General features: G+C 40.3%; 1 protein-coding gene across 1 annotated transcript in view; it reads right to left on the bottom strand.

The window, feature by feature from the left end:
* Window positions 1-14,500, bottom strand: part of LOC101341854 (zinc finger protein 782-like) — a 37,818-nt gene extending 23,318 nt beyond the window's left edge. Inside the window, 3 exon segments of the mRNA XM_023738589.1 lie at window positions 12,048-12,106; window positions 12,723-12,823; window positions 14,477-14,500. Coding sequence (XP_023594357.1) covers window positions 12,048-12,106; window positions 12,723-12,813 — 150 coding nt within the window. The 5' untranslated portion in view covers window positions 12,814-12,823; window positions 14,477-14,500.
* Window positions 14,501-22,586: the final 8,086 nt, after the last annotated feature.

Here is a 22,586-nt window from a genome sequence, read left to right as displayed (position 1 = left end):
AAATAAATAAATAAATAAAAAATAAAAGAAGAAAAAAAAAAAAAAGAAATTCCGTCAATTCCTGGAGCCTTGTTTTTCGCCAACGCCTTCAGTGCAGCTTGGATTTCTTCCTTCAGTACCATCGGTTCCTGATCATATGCTACCTCTTGAAGTGGCTGAATGTCGACCAATTCTTTTTGATATAGTGACTCTGTGTATTCCTTCCATCTTCTTTTGATGCCTCCTGCGTCCTTTAATATTTCCCCCATAGAATCCTTCACTATTGCAACTCGAGGCTTGTATTTTTTCTTCAGTTCTTTCAGCTTTAGAAATGCTGTGCGTGTTCTTCCCTTTTGGTTTTCTATCTCCAGGTCTTTGCACATGTCATTATAATACTTTATCTTCTCGAGCTGCCCTTTGAAATCTTTTGTTCAGTTCTTTCACTTCATCATTTCTTCCTTTTGCTTTAGCTACTCAAAGTTCAAGAGCAAGTTTCAGAGTCTCTTCTGTCATCCATTTTGGTCTTTACTTTCTTTCCTGTCTTTTTAATGACCTCTTGCTTTCTTCATGTATGATGTCCTTGATATCATTCCAAAACTCATCTGGTCTTCATTCATTAGTGTTCAATGCCTCAAATCTATTCTTGAGACGATCTCTAAATTCTGATGGGATATACTCAAGGTCGTACTTTGGCTCTGGCAGACTTCTAATCTTCTTCAGTTTCAACTTGAACTTGCATATGAGCAATTGATGGTCTGTTCCACAGTCAGCCCCTGGACTTGTTCTGACTGATGATACTGAGCTTTTCCATTGTCTCTTTCCACAGATGTAGTCGATTTGATTCCTGTGTATTCCATCTGGTGAGGTCCCAGTGTATAGCTGCCATTTCTGTTGGTGAAAAAAGGTATTTGCAATGAAGAAGCTGTTGGTCTTGCAAAATTCTATCATGTGATCTCCGGCATCATTTCTATCATCAAGGCCATATTTTCCAACTACCAATCCTTCTTCTTTGTTTCTAACTTTTGTACTCTAATCACCAGTACTTATCAACGCATCCTGATTGCATATTTGATCAATTTCAGACTGAAGAAGCTGGTAAAAATCTTCAATTTCTTCCTCTTTAGCCTTAGTGGCTGGTGCATAAACTTGAATAATAGTCGTACTAACTGGTCTTCCTTGTAGGGGTATGGATATTATCCTATCACTGACAGCATTGTACTTCAGGATAGATCTTGAAAGGTTCTTTTTGATGACGAATGCAATGCCATCCTCTTCAAGCTGTCATTCCTGGCATAGTAGACCATATGATTGTCTCATTCAAAATGGCCAATACCAGTCCATTTCAGCTCACTAATGCCTAGGATATCGATCTTCATGCCTTCGATTTCACTTTTGACGACTTCCAACTTTCCTAGATTCATACTTCATACATTCCACGTTCCGATTATTAATGGATGCTTGCAGCTGTTTCTTCTCATTTTGAGTTTGGCCACATCAGCAAATGAAGGTCCCGAAAGCTTGACTCCATCCACGTCATTAAGGTCGACTCTACTTTGAGGAGGCAGCTCTTCCCCAGTCGTCTTTTGAGTGTCTTCCAACCTGGGGGGCTCAACTTCTGGCACTATATCGGACAACACTCTGCTGCTGTCCACAAGGTTTTCACTGGCTAATTCTTTTCAGAAGTAGACTGCCAGGTCCTTCCTTCTAGTCTGTCTTAGTCTGGAAGCGCAGCTGAAACCTGTCCACCATGGGTGACCCTGCTGGTATCTGAATACTGGTGACATAGTTGCCAGCATCACAGCAACACACAAGCCTCCACAGTACGACAAACTGACAGACAGTACTATAATAAATTTGTGTTGTTTTAAGCTTGTGCTCATTATGGCAGCAATTGAAAATGAATACACTGAAAAAGCTTAGTGACTTACTTTTTAAAGATAAAATGATAACTAGGCTTCCTGTAATCTTTTCCAGTATTCAATTGGCTTGTCCTGAGCACTTCCTAAGATATTCACCCCATCACACAGGTTTATTATACATGACCAGACTTACATTTTAGAAGGAATGCTCTAAGAGTGGAGAACGTCTGTAGTAACAAAACAGAAGAAGCCAATTTAAAAGATAATCACCTATACTCAGGAAAAGAAATGGGGATGAAGTATAGAAAATTGACTTGATGGCAACTAACAACAATAACAACACTACAAATGTATGACAAAAGAATATATGGAGGTATGACAGCAGTAGGCAAAGGAAATAGAGAAAACTCTGTAAGATTTAGTGTAGACAGTATCAGGTAAGAAAAAACAGGGGAACATTGTTTACAATCAAATACAAAACATACAAATGGTCAAAAGAACAGAGTTCTAATGAGATCCCAGGAAGTTTTCCAAGCTGAAAGTCAACAAGATTTAGAATCAAAGTACACCTTAGAATCAGGGCTTCGAACCCAGTTAGTTCTGGTTTGAAGCCCTGCTGAGAATTTTCATTTGTAACAAGTTCTAACAATGCTAATGCTGCTGGTTAGGGACTATTTCTGAGAACCCACTAAGAACCCACTAGTACAGCAGTTTTCAAAATTTATTATACATGAGAATCAACTGGGGATTTTGTTAAAATGTAGATTCTGCTTCACTATATCTGGGGTGGAAATGTAAATTCTCAGCAGGGGTTCAAACCTGAAGGAACGTGTTTGAAGCCCTGCTTAGAATGAATGATTACCACAGCAATTAATGGGAGGACCACTAGAGCACCTTTGGGAGGTCATCATTTTGTGTGTATGCAGCAGACAACTGCAGGAAAATAGTGATGAGGTCACTACTAAGGTTGAGGGAAATGTTTCAGGAGCTCTGGATATAGATAAAGCAGCCAAAGAGAAAACAGAGACCTATTCTCATATTTGATGTTTGATGATGCTTCTGTAGAGGACATCATAGTTTAAAACTTAATTTTCTAATTGTTTGTTATTGGGATATAGATATAACATTGATTTTTTTTATACTGTCCTTGTCTGCAACTACTTGCTAACTTCTATTATTAACTCTAATAGATTATCTGTAGATTTTTCTGGATTTTCTTAATATGCAATCATATGGGTCTAAAAAATAAAGAGTTTTATTTCTTCCTTTCCAATCCTTATACCTTTTATTTCTTTTTCTTGCCTTATTTCACTGGGTAAGACTTCCAATACAATGTACAAACTCAGGTAAAAGCCTTCAATATTAAAAAAAAAACTATAAAGTATAATGTTTCCAGTAGGAGTTTTTTTTCTTTTTCATAGGTATCATTTATCAGGTTAAGGAAATTCTTTTCTATTCCTAATATGTTAAGAACTCTTATCATGAATGGATATTGTTATCGATTGAATTGTGTCCCCCCCTAAATATGTGTTGTAAATCCTAACCTCTATAATCGTGGGTGTAATCCCATTTGGGAATCCGTTGTCTTTGTTAATGAGGCAATATTAGTGTAGGGTGTTTCTTAAATCAATCTCTTTTGAGATATAAAAGAGATTGAACAAGAAAGCAAGCCAAGATAGAGGAAGAGAGATGTCAACCCACATGAAGATCATCCAGGAGCAGAAGCTCAAAGAAACAAGGACCTTCCCCCAGAGCTGACAGAGATAGAAAGCCTTTCCCTAGGGCCAGCACCCTGAATTCAGACTTCTAGTCTCCTAAACTGTGAGAAAATAAATTTGTTTGTTAAAGTCACCCATTTGCGGTATTTCTATTATAGCAGCACTAGCTAACCAAGATATTAAGTATTTTCAAATTCATTTTCTACATCTACTCATATGACATAAGGAGCCCTAGTGGCACGAATAGTTAAGTGTCCAACTGCTAAATGAAAGGTTGGTGGTTTGAACCCATCTAGTGGCTCCACAGGAAAAAAAACTAGTAATCTCCCATAAAGATTACAGCCTAGAAAAATTGTGGGGCAGTTCTACTCTGTCACATGGGGTCACTATGAGTCAGAATCGACTCGATAGCACCTAAACAATCATATGACATAAAACTTCTGTCCTTTACTCTGTTAGTGAGATAAGTGACAGGGATTTTTGACTGTTAAATTTGCATTCATGAAATATATGTAATTCGGTCATGATTTGTTATCCTTTTAATATGTTTATTTATTTGGTTTGCCTATCTTGGCTCTGAAATTCATATGAAAAACTAAACGTGTATATTACCAGAAAGTGTTTAAGAAGAACAATGGAAGTTTCTCTACCCTTTGTAAAGTCTCAATAATTAAAACAGGAGAGCCTTGGTACATGATGAGATGGACTATCTCAAGGAATAGAAGAGAAAGTCAGAAACAGGTACAAATAATACTGATTTTCTAGACATAATAAAGATTTATATTCCAATGAGTGGAGAAAGGCTGGACTTTTCAATAAATTTCACAGGGATAATGAGGTAGCCATCTGAGAAAAGAAAGTCAGATGTACACCTCACACTATTCAATGGGATGAAATGCAAGTGGATTAAAGATTTAAATGAAAAAATAAAAATAGACACAAAAACTTATATGTACAAGGGTCATAGCAGCATCATATATAATAGCCAAAAAGTAGAAAAAACTAAACATCTATAGACTAATAGACATATACCATAAATGTAGTATAAATGTAGACACAAACCAATAAAACATGGTATTATCCACGCAATGGAATATCATTCAGCAATGAAAAAAATAAAGAACCGATACATGCTATGACATGGGTGAATCTTGAAAATAATATGCTAAGTGAAGAGTCAGTCACAAAAGACCACATATTATGTAATTCCATTTATAGGTAATGTCCAGAATAGGGAAATTTATAAAGACAGAAAGTAAATTAGTTGTTGCCAGTGGCTGGTGAATTGGGGGGAAATAATGAGTGACTAGTAACAGATATGAAGTTCTTTTCGGGGATGATAAAAATGGTTTACAATTAATTGTGGTGATGGTTGCAAAACTCTGTGAATATTTTAAAAACCAATGAATTACACACTTTAAACGGGTGCCTTTTATGGTATGTCAATTATATCTCAACAAAGCTGTTATAGAAAGTAAAAAATAAATTTCTAGAAGACTTCATGGAAAGATTCTTTTACAAAATTAGAATGGAAAATGTGTACCTTTGACTCAAAATCCAGAAATCATAAAAGAAAAAATTGCTAAATTTGGCAACATAAAGATCAAGTTTCTTTAGGGCAATTCAAACAAACAGACAAAGGAATAAAACCCCCCAGCAGCCCCCAAGTACAAATAACAAATTCGGAGAAAGCTGCAATTCATGTAATAGCTAAACTCTATCACATATAAAGAGGTACTAGATACGAGTTGGAATCGACTTGATAGCAATGGGTTTGGTGTTTTGGTTTTAGATACAATAAGTAAAAGCAAAACAAGAGAAAAAGGTTTGAAGAAATTAACAGTTAACCAAGCAAAAACAACTACAAATATAAAAAAGATCCTCTTCTTCCTCATGACAGAGTCCTGGTGGCGCAGTGGTTAAGAGCTACAGCTGCTAACCAAAAGGTCGGCAGTTCGAATCCACCAGCAGCTCCTTGGAAACCCTATTGGGGCAGTCCTACTCTGACCTATAGGGTCGCTATGAGCCGCAACTGACTCGACGGCAACAGGTTTTTCTTCCACATGATAGAGAAATGTTTATAAAAGAAATGTTTATAAAATGAAATATCATTTTTCCTCACTTTGGCAAAAATCTAAAAGGTGACACCACACAGTATTTGCAAACAGCAGGCAAAGAGACACTTTCATAGTGGTGGCTCTCTTCAAAATACATCCTAACTCTGACCACTTAAAAGTGCTATACCTGTTCACACCCTGAATACCAACATTTGTTCCTAAGCATTACTGAAATGGCCTCCTACTTTGTCACGCTTCTACCACTATCCCACTTGTCTATCACTAAACAGCAGATCATGTCCTTTCCCGTGTCTTTTACGGTATATCAATTATATTTCAATAAAGCTGCCATGAAAAGTAAAAACAAGTAATAAACTTCATTAGTTTATTAAAAATATACATATAGTATATATAGAAGACTCAAAATGGTCAAGATATCAATTCTCTCCAAATTGGTCAGTAGATTCAATGCAATCACAAATCAAAATCCAAGCAGACCTTTTCAAGACAGACAAACTGATTCTAAAATTTATATAGCAAAAGACTAGAATATTCAAAACAATTCGTAAAAAGCAGAACAAAGTTGGACTAACATTACCTGATTTCAAGACTTAATGTAAAGCCACAATAATCAGGACAGTATGACATCAGCAAAAGATAGACACAGATCAATGGAATGGAGTCCAAAACTGGATTCACACATATCTAGTCAAATGATTTCAACAGAAGTGCCAAGGCAATTGTGTAATAAAGAATTGAGCTTGCTCAAAGAGAGGTCTAGCTTTTGTCCCTGGCTGCTGGGAGGTAATTGCTAAATCTTGATCATCCTGTGTTTACGTGGGAGTCTTGGGACACATCGGATAGTCTATGCTAACAATGTGATTTATGGTAGGGGCTTTAGGTCATGCGGTATCAGCTCCACCTCTAGAGGGGCTAGGGATTAAGGTTAGCCTCGCAAGTGGTCAACCATATATATGAGACCAAGCCCCAATAAAAACTCTTGACACCGAGGCTCAGGTGACTGTCCTTGGTTGGCAATACTCCAAGTGTACTGTTATACATCATTGTCGGGAAAGTTAGCTCTGTCCATGACTCTTGGGAGAGGACACTGAAAGCTCATGCTTGGAATTCTCCTGGACCTTGTACCAGATGTCTCTTCCCTCTGCTGATTTTACTCTATAGTCTCACTGTAAGAAACTGTAACCATGAGTCTAACAGTTTTCAGTGAGTTCTATGAATCTTTCCTGTGAATTATCAAACCTCAGGGTAGTCTTAGAGGACCCGTGAACTTACAATTGGTGTCAGAAGCTAGGGTAGTCTTGGGTACCTTGGAACTTGAAATTGGTATCAGAAATGAGGGTGGTCTTGGGGACCCCTGAACTTGCAGTTTGTGTCAGAGGTGAGGGTGGTCTTGGGGACTCCCATACTTTCCAGCAATTCAAAGGAGAAAGTATATAGTCTTCTCAACAAATGGTGCTGGAAATATTAGACATACATAAGCAAAGGAAAAAAAAAAAAAACAAACCTAATCTTTAACCCTTCCTTTCACCAAAGACAAAAATTAACTCAAAATGATCACAGACCTAAACGTAAGACCTGTAACTATAAAACTTGCATGAAAAAACATAGGAAAAATCTTTGTTGAATTAAAGATTTTTTTGAAAGGAAAAAAAAAAAACCAGCATAACTCATAGAAGAAAAAAATGTTAACTGAAAAATTAATAAATTAAAAACTTCCACTCTTTGCAAAAGGATCCCTGGCAGCGCCGTGGTTAAGTGCTTCGCTGCTAACTGAAAGGCTGTCAGTTCAAACCCACCAGCACTCTGTGGGAGAAAGGTGTGGCAGTCTGCTGCCACAAAGATTTACAGCCTTGGAAACTCTATGGGGCTGTTCTACTCTGTCAACATGGGGTTGCTATGAGTCGAAAATGACTTGGTGGCACCTAACAACTCTTTGCATGACATTGTAAAGAATATGAAAAATCAAGCCACAAACTGGGAGAAAATGCAGGTAGTCCCCAAATTAAAACTGGGTTTTGTTTCGAGGACTCTGTCATAAATTGGTTCTGACATAAGCTAAATACCTTTTTTTTTAAGTTTTCATTGCTATTGCCTTTTATTATCAGTATCTTCATAAATCCAATCTTTATTTGTCTTTCGGGGTTTGGAAACATTACACATAAACTTACAGATATATTTTCATACATACATACATTAAAAAACACACAAATCACAAAAATTTACTCCAACAATGAAGAAGAGTTGGACAGCACTGGCATTTTGTCACCTGCAGTAATAACTCCACTTGTGGAAGTTTCTGGATCGTCTGGATTATCCCTGGTAATGCGGATAGCATTTCCAGTCAGAAAATCAGTGAGAGTTATCTGTGTGGTCCTTTTCTTTTTTCCTTCATATATTTCACGGTAAAATCTTACTGCTTCCCAAACCTGCCTATCGACTTTAGCAAAGCGATCAGTGGTTAGGTCCACGTTTTCAAGCAACTGAAGCCCCTGATTTAGTTTAGAAAAAACTTCAGTTAATCCTTTCACTGTAAATCATAACACTGAACATTTGCGGGCGAACATTTGAGAATGAGAACATCAGAAAATTATGTGCTGCAACACTGTATACAGTACATATTACTAACTGTAAAATGTACAAAAAACAGTTTTAAGGGTGCTTGCAAAAATATGTTTGATAACTGAGTTTTAGTTAAGGGTGATGGAAAGAATTAGAAACAGACAGTGGTGATGGTTACACAAGATGATGAACAATGTCACTGATTTATACAGGTAAGAAATGTTGAAGTGTTATATATATTTTTACTACTATAAAAATATATCTGAAAACGAACTGTATCAAGAATATATAACTCTTCAAACTCAGTAATAACAAAACAATTAAAAAACGAATGGGGAAAAAAGTAAAAAAGGCAATTTACTAATTAAGAAATACAGATGACAAGCAAAAAGATACTCATCACTGGATATTAGGAAAATGCAAATTAAAACTAAAATAAAATACCACTACCCATACCCACTGCCATTGAGTTGATTCAGATTCAGTGGCCCTACAGACAGAGAACTGCCCCAGAGGGTTTCCAAAGCAATAATCTTTACGGAAACAGACTGCCACATCTTTTTCCTGTGGAGCCGCTGGTGGGTTCAAACCACTGACCTTTAGGTTAGCAGCTGAGCGCTTAACCACAGCACCACCAGGGCTCCTGTAAAATACCACTATACATTTAGTATACAGAGTCCCTGGGTGGCACAAATAGCTAAGCACTGGGCTACTAACCAAAAGGCTGAAGGTTTGAAACCACCCAGAGGCACCCCAGAAGAAAGGCCTGGCAATCTGCTTCTGAAAGGTCATAGCCATGAAAACCCTATACAGCACTGTTCTACTCTGACACACATAGGATCATCATGAGTAGCACTTGATGGCAGCTGGTTCTGGGTCTGATTCTACATACCTAGTATAATAGCTCAAAAAACAAACAAAAAACCCCTGGCAATACTGCTTGCTATCAAAGATGTGGAATGACTGAAATACAAAATGGTGGAATATAAAACGGTGTGAAGCAAAAAACAAAAAAACAAAACACCAAACCCACTGCTGTCGAGTTGATTCCAGCTCGTATCAACCCCACAGTACAGAGCAGAACTGCCACATAGGGCTTCCAAGCCTGTAATCTTTGCAGAAGCAGACTGACACATCTTTCTCTCCTGTGGAATAGCTGGTGGGTTTGAACCACTGACCTTTGGGTTAGCAGCTGAGTGATTACCTACTGCACCACCAAAGCTCCTTAAAAAGAGTGAACTACTATATGAAAATTATGCTTTAATAAACAACAACAAAACCCTGTATCAGATACCTGTTAAAGAGATGATAAAGGTGATTTATGGCCTTGGGACCAGGTGCAATATAGATTTTGTAGCCAGTCTTCTATATAAAAATTGTATCTAACCATCACCTCAGGTAAAGCAGGGATTGAGAGTGGGGCACAAGTGAACCTAAGAGGCAAGGATTATAGGTGCCCTGTGTCACATGCCCAGCCCCCATGCCAGTATCTCCCCTCAAGTACCTGCTGTGTCTATGCATTCTGCTCCAGGTCTTCTCTGATGCCACCTCAGATGCTTACCATGCTCAAAGAAACTATTACTGATTAATGTAATAGCATGTGCAGGGGATTGAAGGCACCCAGAGCAGCCCTCAACCAAGAACAGAGGCCAGTGGATAATGCCCCACCCCCTCTCACAGGTGGGCTCCTCTGAAGGGCATTTGTTACGGCTTCTCAGAGGGTTCCTTCAGGACCAGGTTTCTTCCTCTCCCTGTTCCATTCTTTCCTATACCCCAAATCCTCTTCCCTCTGAGTGCTTCCGAACATTAACCACCTGCACATAGGTCACGGTCTCAAGGTCTTGGGAATCCATGCCATGTTACCTTCCAAACTGACTGGATCAACATTCCATTTCAGTAGAAGCCAGACTCCTTGCAATGTCCTTCAATACCCCATATGACCTGCCCCTTTTATTTGTTCTGTTACTCTCCTCTTATTTATTCTGCCCCGGCCAAACTGGCCTGCTTGCAATTCTTAGAACACCTCTAGCACCCCACCCCTTGTCTCAGGGAATTTGCAGGTTACTTACTGTTCTCTGGAGCCCTGGTAGCGCAGTGGTTTAGAGGTATGGTTGCTAATCAAAAGGTCGGCAGTTCAAATCCAACAGGGGCTCTTTGGAAACCCTATGAGGCAGTTCTACTCTGTCCTACAGGATCACTATCAGTCAGAATCGACTCAATGGCAGTGGGTTTGGTTTTGGTTTTTACTCTTTCTAGATATCTCTGTTGCTTGCTCTCTCATTTTCTTTAATGTTTTCTCAAACATTTTCCTCTTTGGAAAGCCTACCTGACCACTTTATTTAAAATTAAAATCTGTCCTTCCTAACCCTCTCCATGCTATTATGCAGCTTTATTTTTTTAAAAAATGCATTTAACCTCTGACCAGCTAATCCCACTTCTAGCACTTAACCTATAGTTTTCTCACTCTCTCATATTTATATATAAATATAAAATTATATATAAACTTAATCATTATAAACAATTTCAGAGTCTTTCCTAAGAAGATGATGAAAAAATATAGTACTTTCACATGATGAAATACTATGCAGCTGCAAAAAACAATGAGAAAGTTCACTAAGTCCCTATGGAAAAGTGTCCAGTATATATGGTTATGTGGAAAAAAACAAAACAAGATAAGAAACAGGTGTAGATGAAATACAAACTGTCTGCTAGGAATGGGGAGGAAATTAGAATAAATGTATCCACATTTGCTCGCCTTTTCATAACTAAACAATAGAAAGATATACAAGAAACTTACAATGAAAGTGGTTCTCTAGAGGAGGCAGAGGACTTTGTGATAGATGGGGAAAAGGATGGCAGTAGGATTTAGGAACGTACACCTTTCTAGGTTTTATGGAAGTATGAATAATTATTCAGAACAAAAAAGAGTGACAGCTGGGTGTGCAGAGGTGAAGGACACCAAAATGGTGACGTGTGTCCCATCTAATGTCAGTAGTTACAGTGCACTGCCAGCAGAAACTGCCAGAACCATACACGAACTCGGAACTCCTAGGTTTCGGATTAGACTAACTGGAATATAGCTTGTCCTTTTTTGATCAGCAGACTCTATGTTCAAATAACATTTCAAAACTGGTAATTAAGAAAAAATAGACATCAATGACAAACCTACGACCACTAATAAAGTGATTTACTATTAAAATCTTCACACAAAGTTCCCACAAACCCCACATTTACAAGTGAGTTTCACGGAACATACAAGTAACAGACAATTTTCTTATGTAGATTATTAGAAAAAACAAAAGAATGTGAAAATGTCCCAATTCCTTTTATGAGGCTATAACCATGATACCACCACTAGACAAGCACATGAGAAGAGAAAATCATGGGCTAAACTAACTTCTGCTACAGAAATAAAAATCCTAAAAATAGTATTTGCAAAAACACTCCAGCAACATATGCAAAAAGTAACTCACCACGCTCGGTAGTAAATAAGGTCCCTACAAGAATTCAACAATACATTAACATTAGAAAATCCATTATTCTATTCACAATATTCACAGATTAAAGGACACACAACATATTTTAATTCCAACACATACTGGAAAAGTACTCAATACACATCCATGACTACACTGAAATCTAAACAAACTGTAACTGGAGAGAAGCTACTTGTCTGACAAAGATTATCTACCAAAACCCAAAAGCAAACATCAGAATTAATAGGAAAATGATATACTTTCTTTCGAGATTAGCTTGTATTTATTTATATTTTTTCTTTTCCATTTAATTCATGGACCCTAATAAACCTTGTAAACGCATTACAACACAAATTGGGGAAGGAATAAAGACCTCACCTGAGATTTATTCATTTTCTGTGGCTCCTGGGAGAGTGTAGAGAATTGTGAAGGTTCAACTGTGGGGACAGAGAAGGACTGGGGTCACGAGATCTGGCCAGCCTTAAAGCAACTAAATTCACCTTCCAAAATCTCGGCAGCTGGGGAGCAGCCTCCCTATGGGAACATGGCCCTTTAGCCTTGGAAAAGGCATAGAAAGGACCACGTTGAGTTGGCAGCGCCTGTCCACGTACAACTGTGAAATGATCATGGGGACTTGCAAGTTTTACATTGTTGAATATAAACTCTTTCTATTGATTTAGCAATAATTTATGTATTCTTACAACTGATTAACAGAAACAACTATGAAAACAGAGGACTGCTAAGTTTAAATTACATCAAAGGATAAAGAAATAAGCTACACCTTTACTCAGTATTCAGTAGAAGTCAATCCACATCTAAGAGTAAAATCAAATCTAAACAAACTTACTTTTATTAAAATTGAAATAGTAGAAAATATACTCAGGCTGCATCATTTATGTTTTCTTAGCAACGGTTTATTCCTTCAGTTACAAGGAGTTCACAGAAAGCCCAGTAAAAGAGATGGTGGTGCTTTAAGGCAATGATTTTTAATTGTTTTAACCAAATTATGGTTTCTCAAAAGGCCCTTTTGATAACGGGCTTCTAGTGACTGACCTGTGAGAGAGTGAACTGCACTGTGTTGTCCTACGGGCTCTGTTACAAACTGGGTGGTCCTGGACAATTCACTGACGTTCTCAGGTTCCATTTCTTTAAACCTTTCAGAAGAGTCAGAAGTCAGTAACCACGGACACCCTTCATGACCCATCATTCTAGGGTCTGTGAGGTCAGGGTAATATCACCAGTGTCACATGTGGTGAAGGACACGTGTGAGAGCTACAAAAGATCTGTAAAGACGTACTGGAGAATGAAGGGCTTGGGAGTTGTTTAGAGATAGGTGAGGACAATTTCCTCACCTCTGGCTGGTTCTCCCTCACTCCCATACCGTGCATGCCCTGACACTCTCCAATGAAGTAGCCTTTCCTGGTTAGCCATCTGGACCATCCCAGTTCACCTCACTCTTCTCAAACCTTTACTCAAACCATCCCAGTTCACCTCACTCTTCTCAAATCTAACTCAAACCATTCCAGCTCACCTCACCTCACTCTTCTCAAACTTTACTCAAACCCTCTACTGTCACACAGCCTGTGGTGGCTCCTGGAAATGGCTCCATCACCAAATCTGGCACACTCTGGGCAAAGGGAACAAGAACTGCTTCTGGCTGTGCAAATCAGGACCTGCTCCTTTCTGGGCTCTTCTGCCTCGGTTCAGAAGCTCTGGTGGGAGGTCAAAGGTCAGAGGGGTGTTCTCTTGCAGGTAAGATTCCTGTTCTCAGAGGCTCCCTCCTTCCTACCTCACAAGAGGCTGTTACAAGGGAGCTGAGATTTGGGTCTAGGAATCAAATTCATTTTAGGAATATCAGATAAAACACAAACAGCCTACAAGCATAGGAGGGGCATGGAACTTCAGTGTGATTCAAGGAAGCTGAAGAGACACTAAATATCTCAGAATACATTTGCCACTTGGTGAGATTCCATCCACATTCACTTTAAATTTTATCCCTTAGGATTTGGGGATAAGACAGTCTGCTTAGGGCTGTGACCGCTGGTTTTAAGGCAGGTGCAATACTACAAAGGATCTGACATTGGAAGTAAAGCACATCTGTCTTTGAATACAAGCTCCATCACTGGCTAGCTTGAGCCTTGAGAGTATCATTTCACTATCCTGATCTCGGTTTTTAAAATAATGCATTATTAAAAAAAAAAAATTCAGGTGATTATGTCGATCTCACAGGATGGTTGTGAGATTTTCTAAGTCACTCAACAAAAGGAACAAAGTGTCTTCTAATAGTAATCACTTGCTCTTATTGATGACACCTGGATACATGCTTTATACATGACATCTAACTCTCAGAACGCCACGTTAACAGTCATTAATACCTCATTTTCAGATAAGAAACCTGGCTCCAGTTTACTTATATAGTCCCTGACTACAGGTGATAGAGATGGAATTTACCTGGGTCCTTCCAGTTCCAGAGCCCCGCGCTTTCTGGCAAGTTCAAGGTCCACGATATCAATGCACACTCCCCCCCTCCAGCCGTCGGCATGGGTTTTTCCCCGCTCGGGCCGCAGGGTGGGCCGGAGACACGGTCTCCGCACACCCGGACCGCACTGAGCATCTCCTGACGAGCACTCAGTCTATCTGCGCCTCGGGCGCCCAGGGGCCTTGGGTCTCTCCAACGGCCTTCTACGGCGCTGGGGGTCCGTCCTGGCGGTTCCCGGGGCTTCCCGCTCCCGCCCCCTTGGGCAAAAGCAAACTCATCCTGGGTGGTCTCCAAGACGCGTGGATCCCGTGTCCCTCTGCGCTCTCACCCCAAGTCTGCAGCATCTACTCCCGCGTAGAGACTAAAGCTCGGCGACGCCCTCTCACCGCACAGCCGAGAGACGCTAACGGCGGCAGGCGGTGCTACGGTTGCACATGCGCAGTAGGATCTGAGAGCCCTGTCTCGGCATTCTGCGCAGGCAGCCCGCGCGATTCAAAACATTTCCCATAAACCTCCGCGCCCGGGCTTGTGGTGACTTTCGCAGTTTCTGGACTGTTGAAGATACCTGTGAAATTTGCATGTGGTCTGTGTAGTAGAAATAGTAAGAAAAATTACAGTTCCTCTTGTTAATCACGAAAACGATATTGGAATTATGTAGGAAAATGTACTTATTTTTAAATGGCACGCTTACTGAAATAATTTAGGATTGTAAGAATATAGCTGTAATTTTTCAGTTAAGTAGGGTTTAACCTCACTTAAACCTTACCTGAGCATCTTCATGTCTTATTACCAAATTAAGAACCAAACCAAAGGAAAGGCATTGCAGGTGAGTCTCCTCCGACTCATAACGACCCTATAGGACAGAGTAAAACTACCCCATAGGTTTGCAAGGCCGTAATCTTTACCGAGGGAGCTCTGGTGGCGCAGTGGTTAAAAGCTGGGCTGCTAACCCAACGGTCGGCGGTTTTGAATCCACCATTCGCTGCTTGGAAACCCTGTGGGGGAGTTCTACTCTGTGCCATAGGGTCGCTATGAGTTGGAACCAAATGGAAGGCAATGGGTAATCTTTATAGAAGCAAACTGCCACATCTTTCTCTGGAACCGGCTGGTGGGTTCGAACCTCTGACCTGTCGCTTAGCAGCCCAGCGCTTTAACCGCTGTGCCACCAGGGGTCTAAATTAAGGACCCGTGGGCGTAAAAGTGAAGACACTTCTTTTTACTAAATTACATATATTGAACATGTTTTTTTGGTTAATATTTCACAACGTCCATCATTTTTTGTAATAGATAAAAAATTAAATCCAATTAACACTAGGGGAAAAAAGGAGTGGAATAACCAATAAATTAGTGCAATTTTACGAACACAGCGCAAAACTTTACTCCTCAGCTCTGTTCCTCGCAAACGCTCTCCCTCGCCCCGCCTGGGACCCCGAACCCTGGCCCGCGCAGCGCCCCCAGAGCCCGCACTGAGGGTACTGAGGGGGGCGAGCGGGCCGTCGCCAGACTCCCACCGCCTCCTCCGAGTGGTAGACGTCGGGGGCTGTGATGGGGGCTCTCGGGGGCCGCGGCAGTGCAGAGATCTCCCTTAGGCCGCGATGGGGCCGTGGTAGGGGGGTCCTGGACCCGGGGACGGGGGGCGTGTTAGCGGAGGGGGGCTTCCAGGGTCCGTGGTCGTGGAGGCCGGCTCCCAGGGACCGTGGTAGGGGATGCTCGGGAATCCCTGGGGGGCAGGGGGTCTTGTTCTCCCCGCAGCTCTTGGGCCCTGCCGCTGCGTCTCCCTCCTGCCTCCTACGTCTGGTTCCCCCGGGTCTAGACAAGTCCTCCAGCTTCGCGCGCCGGAGCTGAGGCGTATTCTCGCCTCGCTCGATGCTTGGAGTCTGATGAGTCCCTTGCAGTCCTGGTTCTGCGGGCGACAGTGCGGCCACCTCTGGCCGCCGTGAACGGAGTCTCGGTCCACCCTGGCTGGAAACCGAATCTTCCATGTTGGTCAGTATTCCCAGTTGGACTGAATTTTCCGAAGTCTTTGCAAAAATGAAGGCGCTCTGGTGGCGCAGTGGTTACGCGCTCGGCCACTAACCCAAAGGTCAGCGGTTTGAACTCACCAGGGGCTCCTCGGGAGAAAAGTGTGGCAGTCTGCTTTCGTAAAGAGTACAGTCTTGGAAACTCTATGGGGCAGTTCTACTCTGCCCTATACCGTCGATATGAGTCGAAATGGACTCAAAGGCAATGGGTTTTGCAAAAATGGACCCTTGGCATCATGTGAGCTTCCTTTGGGAAAGAAAAAGGAAACCAAACAAAAGCGTATTTTCCATAAACAGGTTGATGGGTTTGAAATACTCTTCTTTTTGATTAAATGCATTTTTCTAAATGAAACCCCTTGAGTCTTTAATGCGAAAGCTAAAAGTGACAGGATATAATAAACTGTCAACCCAACCACATTCACTCATTTTGTTCAAACAGAACGCTCTATTTGCAGCTTGGTTTTTTTTCATCCCCCTTAAATTCTGTGCTGAACAAGGCTGTTAAATAAACCTTGTTATTCCTTAAACACTTGATAGTGTTTTTCCTGTTTATTTTATGTAAATGCACTTAAGCATTTATTTTTAAATTGTAAGCACATGCTCAATTGATAAAAATTCCCAAATGTGTTGGTGTTCAGCCCTAGACTTTATTCAGTGCAGACACAAGCAAACATACATTTTTCAAAAAGCATATGACTGCTTCTTCACTTGCTTTTACACTTAGCATTGTTTTGTGGTCCAGGTGTCTGGTGGTGCTATGTGGAGGTATCTCGTTCTTTTTCTTAGCTGCACATTATTCCATTGCAGGGGTATATCATTTAAATCAACCCTTTTCTGATGGATATTTAATTTCTTTCCAACTTTCATTGTCATAAATAATGTGCAGTGAATATCTTTGTCCATACATCTTTGCATAGTTGTGTGATTATTTCTGTGGCACGAGTGCCAAAATAATAACAATTTTTCAGTTAAAATGTGAACCCTAAAAATTTGAAAGATGTTAAACAGCTTTCAAAACAGATGTACTAATTTATGCTGTTTCCCCACAGCCCGTTTTGTTAGCTGCCTTCCAGTTGGCCCCGACTTGCGGGGACCCAACTCATGGGGACCTCATGCACAAGGGAACAAAATGCTGCCTTGTTCTGATGCTTGCAGGTCGTGCACCATCCCCGTGATCTGTTACCAATGGGAACCCATACCCCTTACAACACTGAGTATTATTATAAAGGATAAGTGAATTGACTATTCATGTCATTTATTCATATTTTCATTGGGTTTGTATCATTTTTCTCTTTGATGTGTAAGACGTTTTATAAATTAGCCTTTCTTTATATGAGAGCCCTGGTGGTGCAGTAGTTAAGAGCTCAGCTGCTAACCAAAAGGTCAGCAGTTCAATTCCACCAGCTGCTCCTTGGAAACCCTGTGGGGCAGTTCTACTCTGTCCTTGAGGTTCACTGTCAGTTGGAATCGACTATATGGCAATGGGTTTGGTTTTGGGTCTTCCTCATATGTGTTGCAATGGTCCCTACAGTGTATTGTTAGCATGTCTTTGGAAAGCAATAAAAAGACAAATTATAAAAAGGACCCAAGCAGAAATTCTGGAGCTGAAAAGTACACGCACATAAACATTCATCTAATATTTATTAAGCTCCATTAAAGACCAGGGAGCCCTGGTGGCCTACTGGTTAAGAGCTGCAGCTGCTAACCAAAAAGTCAGTAGTTCGAATCCACCAGCCGTTTCTTGGAAACCCTATGGGGCAGTTCTACTCAGTCCTATAGGGTCACTATGAGCCAAAATTGATGCAATGGGTTTGGTTTTTATTAAGGACCAGGTATTGTGCTAAAGGCAGGAGGTGCGGAAATACCAAGGTAAAGCTACCAGAGCTGCCTTAGTTAATTGCCACAATAGGGGTAAGTACAAGGTGCTACTGAAGACAGTGCAGTAAGCAATTACTTTTAACTGATGAGATATTAATGAGACATTTGCTTTGTGCCTTAAGAGATGAGTAGAATTTTGTTAGTCCAGAGACCAGAGATGTATTCAAGGCCGTGAAACTGAATGGTGAAAATACATGAACTTGAACAATTCATTATAAAAGGAACATGTGCTCATTTAAAAAATTCAAACAATACAAACGTGTTTTAAGTCATCACTCTTCAGTCCTGTACCTCAGAATGTGATTCTAACATTTTTCATTTCACACATATAGAATATATATGTGTTTGATTACTAAAGTTTTTGTTTTTAGAAAAATGGGATCATACTATGCATATTTTCTGCAACCTGATTTTTGGTTCACATCATAGGCTGCTTCCTATGTCACTACATCCAAATTGATGAATCTATAAGCCATATTCTGGTATAACAGGAAGCTCATGAAATAATTACTCTTTTTGACAGAACAATGAAAAGAAATTGAATTGATGATTCTATTGTTCTGTATGGTTTATGCGGAGTCCCTGGGTAGTGCAGTGCACTTGACTGCTGAACAGAAAGGCTGGAGGTTCAAGTCTACCAGAGGTGCCTCAGAAGAAAGGCCTGGTATTACTTCTGAAAAAGCAGCTATTGAAAACCCTATGGAACACAGTTCTACTCTGACATACATGGGGTTGCCATGAGTTGGAGTTGACTTGATGGCAACTGTTTTTCATGGTTTCTACACACAGGCATGTGCGAAAAGAAACCACACATGTTTTCTACCCAGGACATGGAACAGAATGTGTCAGGCCTACCAAAGGAAACAATTTCTTTGCTTCTTTCATTCTAAGGTTTTTGTAAACTTCTCTGTTAGCCTTATGTAGATTTTATGAGCATCCCAGTCAGATTGCAGGAAAGAGAAGAGTTTTGAGTTTAATAAAAACAAATAAGGAAAAACTAACATCAACCTAACAGGGTCAGCTAACTCAACCATCACTACACAATGAGATGGTATAATCTGAATATTGATGAAACAAATAGATTTAATCTTGCATTTCCCCAATTTGTTGATATTTCCCTCAATAGTACAATTACCTGATAGTAGAATGATGGCCCAATTACTTTCAGATGTTAGTTTCTTTGAGAGGAAAAAAGAACATGTACAGATTATTGAAAACTATTTGTGTTGTAGTTCTCACCTCACGCCGCCCCAAATGGAACTCTTGTACTGTATTCTAGTGACACCTAGCGGCTTCTAGAATATTGGAATAATAGCAAAAGTTTGTGCATGAAAGAAATAGATTTCTGCTATAAGTGTCAATGCAGACAATTCTATTACAAAGTAAGAATTCTCCAAACTTTTACCCTCCTCCAATGTATTAAGTGCAACCATATAAAATGCCAATATTCAATCATTTTTTTTGGCTAGAAAAAATGGTGATTTCATATGGTTCCATGTAATATAAGAGATTAAAGCTATTAAAGTTAAGCTATTTAATAGACACTTCTATTTTTATACATTCCAGTTAAGGAAGTCTTTTCAAAGTGGAACTTTGTAGAGAAAACAAACCAAAAACCTGCGGTCTAAATCTCGATGTGCACCTTTATATTAAAAAATGCATGTACATGTACACTTTTATATTCAAAGTAGCCAATGTTGCATGCCAGAGTTCACATGGAAATTCCAGGATGTTAGTCCCTGACAGACAATATCTGGATATGGCTGTATGTTTTCATTAATAGTGTACCAAAGTCAGAAAAGAATTTCCCCTCTTAAGAGGTATTTGAATTTTCCTATAATAAACAGGTAGGATTGTATAACTACTATTACTACTACTAAAAATAATAGGAAAAATAGACAGGTAATTTCTGGCATTTGAGTTATCAACCATTATTACTCAGCAATTGAGGGTAGTAGCTAGATTCCAAAAACAAAAAAACAAAACAAAACCCGTTGCCGTCGAGTTGATTCCGACCCAGAGCAACCCTATAGGACAGAGTAGAACTGCCCCATAGGGTTTCCAAGAAGTGGCTGGTAGATTCGAACTGCCGACCTTTTGGTTAGCAGTTGCGGCTCGTAACCACTGCGAAGAGGTCTCCAACAGCTAGCTAGAACCAACTGAAAAATATTTAGCAATTTTGCTAAATATACTGTCACATTAAGCAATTTTGCAAGCTGACAACCATTGGTAGCTTGAAATCAGATATTTCCAAGATCGAAATAGGAAAACAATACAAATCAGGGAGTTTCTGAACGTGCCCATGTTTGGGAGAGACATGTTAGATATGGTAATCATCGCGACAAAAAGAGATTCAATTGTATTAACCAGAGCAACTCATTTGAAGCCATCAGTTACTCCCGCTGAGGTGTGATCTGCAGGCTTTCCTCTGAACACCTCACTAAGATTGATGGTGCTGCTGGATGTGGCGGAAGGCAGGAGACAGAACTGCGGGTAGCCTAAGGCCTGGAGGGGGCAGGGCTCACTGCACGGAGGGGAGGAGTCAGTACTTAGGCTATCAATGTGTAAAGACAAAGAAGGAAAAGGAGATTCAAGACTCTGACAAAGATAAACTTGATTTACTTGGAAATTTTGACCATTGTCAGCCCTGTGAGTTTGTAGCCCTAGAAAAATAACCAGCAATCATAATCATTAGACATACAAACAAAGGAAACGATTTTGGTCCAGCCAGTTTTGGAACAGATTATGACAATTTGAGGCTCACGCCGGCCGTTTGCAATTAAGCCACTAGGTGTCAGGAGAGCACTGTGCTGTGTTACAGCCAAGCTCTGCTATTTAAATTCAGCCTGGGCTAGTACATTTTATTTTTAAATACTTACTAGCAAGTTTTTAGGAGCCCTGGTGGCGCAGTGGTTAAGCGCTCTAAGCTAGCTCTAGCGTATTATATTTCGCTTTTAACCAAGTGTCTCCTCTATGACATATTCTGATCTAAGGATGATGATGATTTGGGGGACAGCTTGGCCCGTTCTTCACGAACCTTTTGGAGTGAATCCTCTCTCCCGTATCAGACCGCATGCACTGTCTCTGTGACCCATCACCTGGAACCTGATGGACACCTGCAGACACCGGATGCAAGTCAGTTCAAAACAGAGTCATAATTAGTCACCACTGTGCTAGTGGAGTTCCTGGATGGTGCAAGCGGTTAACTGCTTGGCTGTTAACCAAAAGGTTGGCAGTTCAAGTCCAGTCAAAGGTGCCTTGGAAGAAAGGCCTGGCAATCTACTTCCAAAAAGTCAACCATTGAAAACCCTATGGAGCACATTTCTACTCGGACACACATGGGCTCCTCATGAGTTGGGATCAAGTCAACGGCAACTGGTTAATGCTAATTGAAGAAAAATAGAAAGGGCATAGCTCAAAAGATGGGTGGAATTTTATGCTTGTTAGGTGCTGTCCGGTCGGTTCTGACTCATAGCGACCTCATGTACAATGGAACAAAACACTGCCTGCCCAGTCCAGCACCATCCTCATGATCATTGCTATGCTTAAGCCCATTGTTGCAGCCACTGTGTCAATCCATCTCGTTAAGGGTCTTCCTCTTTTTCGATGACCCTCTGCTTTACCAAGCATGATGTCCTTCTTCAGGGACTGATCCCTTCTGATAACATGTCCAAAGTACATGAGACGAAGACTCGCCATCCTTGCTTCTAAGGAGCATTCTGGCTGTACTAGAAAAAAATAAGAATATTTTCATGTTTCTTATGACAGATTGACAGGGATATAAAAGCAAATGTTGTGTAGAATGTCTAGTTAGCCAAGAGGACTGGCAAAAACTTATTTTGTGATATGAAATCAGGAGAAGGAATACACTAGATGGTGCTGTTTGCTTGTATTGTACAACTCACAGTGGATGACTTGTGGAATTCCAGTGTACAGTTAGGGAGCTGGGAAAGAGGAAATGAAAAACAGAATTTCCTAAATTTTTTGAAAATCTGAAAAGGGCCCAGGGAGAGCCATTTCCTTTATTCTGTTCATTATTCTTATTTTGCAAAATAGTATGATATGGTCAGACATCTTCACTCGTGCTAGTATGCTTTCTATCCCTGAGACACGAACTTTTCACTATATATGGACCTGTCACCTCCTCCAGGACAGATGACCTTTTGCTCACAATTAGCTCGGATCTCTCTTGGAAACTACCATCAGCCCAGAGCAGTAGAGCTGATCACGCCCAGGGTGAGTGAGGTTGTGTGGAAAACCTCTGTCAGTGCTCACATGTCTGAGTGATACTTTCGTCACCTCAAAGTTAAAAATTAGAAGCAGACAATCTGTGGCATATTGACAAGACAAGGACTTTGAGAAGGAGACAAGAACCACCAAACTCTTACCTGGCAGCTCTTGCCATGCCTTGGTTGACTTTTTTTTTTTTTTTTTTTTTTATTGTTGTAGTTAAATGAAGTTTACATTTCAAGTTAGTCTCCCATACAAAATTTTTATACATACATTGTTATGTGACCCTAATTGCTCACCCCATTCGGC

This window comes from Trichechus manatus, unplaced genomic scaffold (genome assembly GCF_000243295.1).
Source record: "Trichechus manatus latirostris isolate Lorelei unplaced genomic scaffold, TriManLat1.0 scaffold00120, whole genome shotgun sequence".
NCBI classification, from domain to species: Eukaryota; Metazoa; Chordata; class Mammalia; order Sirenia; family Trichechidae; genus Trichechus; species Trichechus manatus.
Note: the sequence above shows the minus strand (reverse complement) of the source record. Positions and strands in the feature narration are given on the sequence as shown.